This window comes from Dreissena polymorpha, chromosome 10 (assembly GCF_020536995.1).
Source record: "Dreissena polymorpha isolate Duluth1 chromosome 10, UMN_Dpol_1.0, whole genome shotgun sequence".
In the NCBI taxonomy this organism is placed as follows: domain Eukaryota; kingdom Metazoa; phylum Mollusca; class Bivalvia; order Myida; family Dreissenidae; genus Dreissena; species Dreissena polymorpha.
The window spans coordinates 86,351,446-86,361,563 of record NC_068364.1 but is presented as its reverse complement, the minus strand read 5'-3'; the positions used below and the strand labels follow the sequence as shown (position 1 = coordinate 86,361,563).

Genomic DNA, 10,118 nt, shown 5'->3' with positions numbered 1-10,118 from the left:
CAAGAAACTTGGCTCACAGATTTTCAATGGTTACCAGTTGATGATAATCGAATTGCTACCAGTAGCGGCGCAGAGCCTCAGTCTGATGAGGTCAACATATTGGACTAGTTTAATTTGTTAAGATTACGATGTACATGTACTTATGTTCAACACATGTTTTAATAACAGTAGCTTGCAAGATTAAAAGTTTTAGAAAGTCTTTATATGGTTTATAATATACTGCTATAATGAATGTACTATTGAAATACAATTATAAACAAAACTAGCAAATCATACTCATTTTGGTTTATTCCACATTGTTTTACATAAATCAATAAATGCGTTTATAATTTATAAAAACATTAAGGGACAAGTGTAGTTCAGCAACGGACAAGTTAAATTTCCTAAATGGTTGTCCGTGGACAAGTATAGTTTTTTGAGATTTCGCCACCCCTGTTAACCACAGAAAAGCATTACATAAAGGTAACAACTTCAATAAACCAAATTATAAACAACAAAATCCCACTAGTTAGCATACCTGAGTAATTTATTTCAAATGGATTAAGAGCAAAACATTATTTTGTTTATACAGTTTATATTAAATATTAAACTAACCATGAGACTCCTGTGGTTTGATCAGTTTTGGCACATGGGGAACATAATTTGCTGAGGACCACTATCTGATGTCACTTACCAAATATCAACGCTCTAATCCATGTGGTTACAGAGATTTTTTAAAAGTTAGCAGTGAATTTTTGTGCTTAAAATTACAGCCAATTTTCGGCTGCTTCCCAATCGCAAAATTCCACGTTTTTTTCCAAGAATCTGACCAAAATTTTCCCAAAAAGCCCAATTTCAAAAAAAAAAAATCTTTTTTTTTCTAAAATTGAAGTCTCTTATCACTAAATTATGATTTCTTAACGCGATCTAGATCTCAACTTTATTTTTTGACAATAAATAATTCCTAAAGTTGCCACTTTTATTCATTTAAAAAAATCCCAATTTGACCAGACATCTTGTCCAAAATAGCTAGAAAACCCCCTGAACATTCACTTAAAAACAATATTAAATCCGTTACTTATAATCATATATATACCGGTAATGCTTAATTTTTCCCAATTTTACTGTTTATCGTGCTATTTTTCCCAATTTCACGGTTAATCGCGCTAATTTTCCTAATTCAAATGGCACAGGCTGTAACAAATAAAAGCAAAACAAATCACTGGTTAGTTAGTAGCATGGACAGTATGTAATGTCTTCTATATACAGTCAAACCTGACTTCAGCGGTCAGTCAAGGGAAATTACCAAAGTGACCGTTGTCCACAGGTGACTGTTGAATTCAGATCACAATTTTAAGATGGTTTGTCAGTTGGTAGTATTGCTACGTCGTTACCCCACCCAGTCGTTTGCATACAGTGTTAAACAAATGCTCATTGCCGTTAACTAAGCATAATAACAGAATTTACTTACATTGAATAATACAGAATAATATCTTATAGATTGATTTAATTTCATATTGTCATTAAACTAAAGCAATAACTTTATCAACGCTAGTATAATTGTTTACTCATGCATCTCAATCATTCAGTAAACAACTTGTCACGTGCCGTTGACACCACGTCCGTACAAGTCTAAAAAGCGGATTCGCTTTCATAAACCGATAGTACGGTGATATTGTACCGTTCTAATTCAAAGAAAAAGACGCAAAAAGTTTGTTAAAATTTATTTGTACGAAAACATCACACAAAAAGAATTTTAATTCAACAACTTCATACAAAATACAACGCTTCAAACTCACATTTGCATTCGATTCATACTCCTCCATAATTTCTCGCTTACGCTTAAGCACACTCTGCACATGCGTACGTCCAACACAGAGCTGACTTGCTATTACACGCAAACTTTTTCCAGATTCAAACAGTTTCAAACACTTGACTCGTTTCTCTAATGTTAGGAATTTACGTTTACCACTCATTGTTATTCCGTGATTTATTATTCCGATTGCTTTTAAAAGTGTTGTGAATGCTAGAAAGCTCTTTTAAAGAATGATCCGAAAATGTTATTTTAAAATCGATACTCAATGTTGTAAGTACAATGTACTAATTAGCGGTCATTTTATTAGCGATTTTTACTTTAAACGTGTCAAAACTCTGACATATTTTCTGTTGAAGAAACCCCCACAATTACTCCCGGAAAACAAACCTTCTCAACACCTTATTATTTGTTTACTTGTAAGGGGCTGCTTTTATAATATCAAAGGCAATTACCGCTATCAACGCTTTAACCGCAAACTAGACGGACAAATGATGTGCAGTGTTTTTAATTTTCGCGATCGAGACGACTGACGCGTGACCGTTGATTTCACTTCAAACATGACTTTCGGAGTTGAATATAGTGGCCGTTGGCCGTTATGGACAGGTGGCCGTTAAATTCAGGTGTAATATAGTGTTTTTCGTTGGGGGGATTTCAGACTGACCGTTGTCTACAGGTGACCTGTAAATTCAGGTGGCCGTTAGGTCAGTTTCGACTGTATATCTATAACAAAAGTAGCCCCGCCCCTTGACAGTCATGTAAATTGATGGATCAAATAATTTGAACAACCTTGGTATAGGATTTCTCAAGGAATGGCTGTGTTTATTTCAAACTTGCTATTTAAAAAGCTTTAGCCTAATTTTGAAAAAATGAGTTGCGCCTAAAAAATATTAAATAGCGACCAACTTCAGTGCCTTCAGTGCTTTGATTTCATCAAGATTAAGTAAAAAAAATGTGACTTCAAAGTGGTATCAAGGCATTTTATTCCAGAGTGAAAACATGTTTGTTTTTCTTGCATTTGACCAGGTGACTTTGCGTTTGTACAGATTTGGCTCATTTTCGCAAAGATATTTTCAGTGTATACATTCTGACCAAGTTTTGTGAAAATGTTCTGAACCTCAGTTTTATGAAAATACAATGTTTTTGTAAAATATCATGGGCCTTTTAAAAATTGTGACATTTTTGTGACACAATTGTGAAATTGTTGATCCCATGATGGTCAAATGAGGACCAGTTAAAGCAAACTTCATAATAATTCTGTACATTGGAGTTTAGTTTAAACCTATTTATTTCAGCTCAATTGCATCGAAAGCCTAAGGATTATTTGAAACGCTCTCAAGTCAGTTTCCTGGGACTAAAACCAGTACTTTGTGTTTATTTTGTAGATCTAAAAAACGCTCCCACAGTGGTGATCGAACCCGTTACTTCTCGGTTGCAAGGTGGACACCATATCCAGTACTACGCCACGGCGGTGACCTTTTTAAAATTTAGACCAAAATGCATCCGTAAGTTAAGTTAATAAGGCAAACTAGAAATAATTGCTCATATTGATGTTTGACAAGCATTACAAAATAATAACAATTGTGTATGCAGTCATATACAAGTTAGTACTATAATGTCATAATTGATATTGATTAGGAGATAAGTAAGCACATTGCTATATTCTTATACACTGTAATTTATGACTAGTTTATACAAATTATTTGCAGAGATTGTTTAACATTGTAAAGTAAGTGTACACATTGAATCTTTTAGATAACACTCTTTAAACATTGATGGGTTTTCATACACAAAATACGTCTTTAAGTATATAGTCACAGTAACTGTAGTGTTAATCGGAGTGTTTCCTTCAGAAATCACTGAGTGTCAGATGAAGATTTTTCATAACCAGTAGACAAGCCAGCCTAAATTTTATCTCCTGCATATCCCCCAAAGAGCCCCTCACGAGAGATGACGCAGCCACCGCAGCAAGGAATAGCAGAACGAGGCTTATCAGCAGCTTGGAAAGCAGCAAAAATCAATAAGAAATTAAATCTGATTAATCTTAAGCGTACAGGATATCTAGTGCAAGGAAATTAACTGGTAATTATTATAATATTCTTACTTGTATGTTTAATGACATCCTTTTCAGATCATGTTAGTAGTTATCCATGTCTTCCGCAAAATAGCGTAAGACATGTAAAAGTCCATTCCGGACACTGGTCATTGTTGGGAACAATGCCAGATTTCAATGTAAGTAATCCGTTATTCCTTGATTATATTATTGGAAAAATCACACGTGTTAAATTTCTTTCCATATGGTCATGTCGTTCTCAGTATACTGAGTTTCCCATTCACAGAAAATCTGTGCTCGCCAAAGGCAATAAAAACGACTGACCTAACCAACAATGGCGTCGCCATTATTTATTGTTCGTGATAACGCAAAATGCAAATCACAACATTGTTCAATTTCAACGTCTTAACTGAATATGCAATATTCCTGCCAACAGTAATTTCTTTACATTCAGTTTCATATCGTACATTTGCCAAAATCGGCAGTATTAACGGACAATTTCATCAACAAAATGTTGTGTCCGCCATTCATGCAATCACATCGTGACCCGTTTTTAAAGAGTAGTAAGTGTTTTACTTACGCTCAACGCGACACAGGAAAATTATCGAGTTACTTCCCGTTCGATCAATACGTATTTTACATATGCTCGATAATTCTAAATTTAGAACAGGCACTTGCGTCATCCAAATGCGCAGTCGGGAACTTATAAGCTATTTATAGTTTCGGCTACATATTAATCTAAAATCAATTACAAGATTCTAAGACCTGGTCACGTTTATGGCACTTATAATACTGCATTTACGAAATACACACACTTATTGTTGAAAATCAACAATTGCAAAATGCAAGGCCATAAGAACCATTCTTATTATTTACTTTAGACTGATGCGATGGAGAACGGAAACCCTCCAGGTGCCCCAGAGCAAGCGGGCGAGTCCACTTCAAAGTCGCGGGGTGATGCCATATTGGCCGAACTGGAAGCAAATATGGGCAAATTCGCGTCAATTGCTACCAGTGTCAAGGACATGTCGGCGAGCATTGCAAGCTTAAGAACGGATATCAATGAATTGAAGCGGAAAAGAACGCCAGAACAAGATTCTGATGACCAAGGACCTTCCTCAAAAAAGGATCAATCCGACGAACCAGAAGAAATGGACTCGTCCGATGACGATGACGAATTTGACGATGAATTGGAAGAATTCCTGTCAAATAAAAAACCAGAAGCTGAAGAAGACGATTTCTGGCAAGACTTAAATGACTTCGTAGCTGAAAATGAAGACGTAGGCGAAGAAGTATCAGAAAAAATTGCGTCCATATCGCAGAAAGCGCTTCAATGTAATGCAGATGAAAAGAAAATCAAAGAAATCAAAGAACGAAACAAAAGACCGAAAAACATACCAAACCTCAAAATTCCCCAAGTTGATGAATTTCTATGGCGACAACTACGTGCATCAACTAGAAACAATGACTTCATTTTGCAAAAAATGCACAACACTTTGGCTTCGACGGCTGTACCCATCATCAAGGCCCTGGATCATCTGCAGACATCAAACGACAATAAGCTGAAGGCATACCTTTCCGATGCATTCAAGTTGATAACGAATGGCATATCCAAGAACGTGGAGGTCAGACGAGAAAAGATAAAAAGAGAAATGGCCCCAAAATACAAACACTTGGCCAAATTGGAAAAATCAGCAGACAAACTGTTTGGGGATAAACTGTCAGACAACATCAAGGCCGTTGACAACACGAAGATTGTCGTGGCACAGCCACAAACATCCAACATGCGGCCGACAGTAGGTCAAAACTTCCGGCAAAAGGGAAAAAAGGGTTTTTTAGGCCAGAGGAACCGGTGGGAACACAACAATCCCACCGGCTACTACCCCCAGAGCCAGAAGAAGCCGATGAGGAAGTATTTTCCAGGCAAAAACAACAACAAAGCACAGATACGGAAGAACTAAAAACAGGAGAAAATGTAAGTGTTAAAAACACCATATTGCAAAACACAAAACAAAATTTCAAAGCTGGCAAAGTTAAAACAGAACTAAAACATTGGATGAACATAACTAAAGATGAATGGATTTTAAACACTATTCAAGGTTACAGGCTTGAAGTGAACAGATCACCTTGTCAAATAACAACGCCAAGACCATACAAATTCAACCAATCTGAAATAACACAAATTCAAACAGAGCTCAACACTTTTTTACAAGTTAACATAATTGAAGAAGTTGACTCTGTACCTGAGGAGGGGGAATTTATTTCCAATATCTTCTACAGACCAAAACCAAATAATGCCATTCGCATAATACTGAATCTAAAACCATTCAACCTGGAATACATTGACACCATTCATTTCAAAATGGAAACTTTGCACACTGCTATTGCAGCTATGCGCAAAAATTGTTGGTTTGCATCAATTGATTTGGCAGATGCATTTTATTCTATTCCTGTACATGAAAAAGATAGGAAATACTTAAGATTCTATTTCCAAAATTGCAAATATCAGTTTTGTGCCCTCCCAATGGGTCTGGGTTCGAGCCCACGTGTTTTCTCAAAGGTTCTCAAACCAGTATACGCCAGTTTACGGACAAAAGGCCATATAAGCACAGCATACATTGATGACTCTTGCCTACAAGGGAATACAAAAGAACAGTGTTTGAAAAATGTGTTTGATACCATGGCAATATTTGATTCCTTAGGCCTAACAATAAACATTGAAAAATCTGTTCTGGAACCATGCCAAAAAATAATTTTCCTTGGATTCATCTTGTGCTCAGTCACCATGACAATCCGGTTAACAGAAACAAGAAGGGACGAAATTCGCGTACTTTGTCAACAATTACTGTCAAAAAGACGTACAAATATTCGACACTTTGCCAAATTGATAGGAAAACTATAGTAGCAGCTATACCGGGTGTGGAATATGCACCTTTATACATTAAACCTCTAGAAAGGATCAAAGAACAAGAGTTGAAAAACCACCGTGGAAACTTCAATAGCTTTATGACTATACCAAATTCACAGATCCCGATACTAAACTGGTGGGTGGACAATGTGTCACATGCATATAAAAAGATTTCACATGGGACACCAACTATCGTTTTATACAGCGATGCTTCAAAACACGGTTGGGGTGGTTTTAATAAGACAACTGGAAATAAAACAGGTGGCTTGTGGTCCTCCGCAGAAACTGAATTACACATAAATGTGTTAGAGCTCAAAGCAGCGGAACTCACTGTGAAAGCATTCTGCAAAGAACATACCAATACTCATATCCACATTTTCATGGACAATACTAGCAGTGTTGCATATCTCAATAACTTTGGAGGCAGAATAAGTGAACTTCACGAGATAGCGAGAAACTTGTGGCTTTGGTGTATAGAGAGAAAACTGCATATTTCAGTAGCACATGTGCCTGGCATTGAAAATACAAATGCTGATGAACTATCACGTTGCAAAAATGATGACACGGAATGGTCACTGAGAAAATCTATTTTTAATAAAATATTCAAATTGCACCCTACAATGGATACTGATCTGTTCGCTTCAAGACTGAACAAGCAATTACCACAATATGTCTCAAGATTCCCTGATCATGGAGCTTACAAAATAGATTTACTTTTCCTTGGGAAAACAAATTGTACTACATGTATCCCCCTTTCAGCCTGTTGCCTCGGGTGCTGCAGAAAATAGCTCAAGACGCCGCCGAAGCGGTGCTCGTGTGTCCAATATGGCCGACTCAACCATGGTGGCCAAGCCTGGTGCCAATGATATGTGCAGAGTGTTACCTACTTCCACAGTCGCAGGAAATTCTAATTTTAACACACAAACCCGAGCAAGTACATCCACTTCAAAAAATGAGACTCGCAGTTTTCAAATTATCAGGAAGGTCCTCAAAAGCCATGGAATTTCAAAGTCAACAAGAGACATTATTCTTCAGTCTTGGCGAAGCAGTACCAAAAAACAATATGACATTTATCTTAGAAAATGGTTTACTTACTGCAAAAAATCAACTAATCCCATTAAACCCCATATAAATGAAGTTTTACAATTTCTTACCCAGCTATACACGAACGGACTAAACTATAGTGCACTAAACACTGCACGTAGTGCTTTAAGTATTTTTCTCAACATGTGTAGTAATATAAATATTCATGATAATGAACTTATATCACGATTCATGAAGGGTTGTTTCAACAGTCGTCCGTCATTGCCACGTTATTGTCATATGTGGGATGTTAAAGTTGTTTTGGACTATCTTCATACATTAAAGATCTCCACATTGTTAGATCTATCTAGAAAACTGTGTATACTGCTTTTGTTGGTTACTGGCCAACGCTGCCAGACAATACATTCAATACAACTGAATGACATTTCATTTGACAAAAATACGACAATGGTTACTATACAACTAAATACATTGTTAAAACAATCTCGACCGGGAAAACATTTAAAGCCTATGTATTTAAAAGCTTATGAGGGTAAAATGAATGTTTGTGTTGTTAAAACGTTAGTTGAATATTTGGACCGTACTAAAGAAATTCGAGACAGTCAGTTTTTATTCATAACAACTACTAGTCCGTACAAGACCGCCTCAAAATCTACCATTAGTCGTTGGATTAAAGACATTATGAGAGCGGCTGGTGTTGATGAAGTATTCAAACCACACAGTACTAGATCAGCCGCCACTTCTAAGGCGAGTCTGGTAGGGCTGTCCTTACAGCATATTTTAGACACTGCTGGGTGGTCAAATGCAAAAACGTTTGCAACATTCTATCAAAAAACTATTGTAGAACCATCTTCTATGCAATTTCAATCAGCCGTGTTGGATACATGAAATAAATGCTGTGTATTTTAAAAAATGTGTTGCTATATTTATTGAATAGACAAAATTTGTCGGTTCTCTAAAATCTCGTGAGGGGCTCTTTGGGGGATATGCAGGAGATAAAATTGAATAATTAATCGAGACTTACCTAGTAAGGTGAAGGTTGATTATAATTTTATCTCCTGCAATCCCCCCAAAGAGCTCATCACGCCCACCCTATGGTACCCACCCTAATTTCCACTGACAAATTTATTAGTCCTCCGCGGACCTTTTGTATTAAACTCTAAAGCCTGCTATTCCTTGCTGCGATGGCTGCGTCATCTCTCGTGATGAGCTCTTTGGGGGGATTGCAGGAGATAAAATTATAATCAACCTTCACCTTACTAGGTAAGTCTCGATTAATTATTCAAATCTTCCTTGTTAAGGAGGACACTCTTAGTCATTATTTAGTGGGTGAAGTTTGCAAACATGTCTCTGTATTGAACCACTTAAATAATATCTACAAAACATCCTTCTTCAGTATGAATGTTAAATTATTAAATTAGGTTTTTAAAAGGGACAATAGCCACGTTTTCTACTGAAAGGTTCAATAAATTGAATATTTTCTAGCTTTAAAATTCGCTGAAAAAGAAATGTTGCTCATAAGGCTGAAGTCTGAATTCTGCACAACTAAATTCTGAAATTCCTACCCAAAGTCAACAATTATGCAAAATGCAACTAAGAAAACAGCCAATTAGTTATTATACAACACTCAATAATGAGTTGTTTTCAGTCCATATCATACAGACCTAGATATGCCATGTACAATTATGTCCCACATTTTGGACACAGGCAAATCCACTAATCAAATGAATATTATCACTGAAAAATCATCTTACTACATTGAATACTTAAACAATTAGTATACAGTGCCAAAATATTTAAATAAGTATATATATATCTATATACAGTATATATATATATAAGCAGTGCTATTTTAAAAGGGGTTAAATGTGTGTGCGTAAAGTGTCATCCCTGATAAGCCTGTACAGACCGCACAGGCTAATCAGGGACGACACTTTCCGAAAAAACTAAATTTTCGCTAAGAAGAGACTTTCTTGAAACCAAAACTATTATTAAAGCGGAAAGTGTCATCCTTGAGACAACACTTTTCCCACATTCATGAAACCCCCTTTGTACAGATACCAGCCCATACATAAATCAACAAGGGAAAATATGTCAAACAGCCGTAACTCTGCAATAATTGGTCATCCAAAATAATTCCTTCCTTTATGATCACATAATTACATGTACATATCATGGTTCTTAGTTGTCAAACTTTGAGTACATTTGTTCACGCATTAAAAGGAGAGTTCAGTAACACAAGTTATTTTATAATTTTCATATAAATTCTACAAAATAAACTAGAAGTGTGTCACATACACTGATGCAGGGTCTTCCCCAGG

At 36.2% G+C, this 10,118-nt stretch overlaps 1 protein-coding gene across 2 annotated transcripts; it reads left to right on the top strand.

Moving 5' to 3' along the window:
- The first annotated feature begins 3,742 nt into the window (after window positions 1–3,742).
- Window positions 3,743–8,908, top strand: LOC127848684 (uncharacterized). Of its 2 annotated transcripts, none has more exons than XM_052381271.1 (3): window positions 3,743–3,874; window positions 4,727–5,820; window positions 7,513–8,908. In XM_052381271.1, the coding sequence occupies exon 3, from the start codon at window positions 7,579–7,581 to the stop codon at window positions 8,683–8,685; it is 1,107 nt and encodes a 368-aa protein (XP_052237231.1). In that variant the 5' UTR covers window positions 3,743–3,874; window positions 4,727–5,820; window positions 7,513–7,578; the 3' UTR covers window positions 8,686–8,908. Both variants share the same exon structure in this region, with proteins under 2 accessions (XP_052237231.1, XP_052237233.1).
- Window positions 8,909–10,118: the final 1,210 nt, after the last annotated feature.

Coding starts and splice junctions, on each gene's coding strand:
- LOC127848684 (XM_052381271.1), top strand. CDS start 7,579: ATGGCCGACTCAACCATGGTGGCCAAGCCTGGTGCCAATGATATGTGC.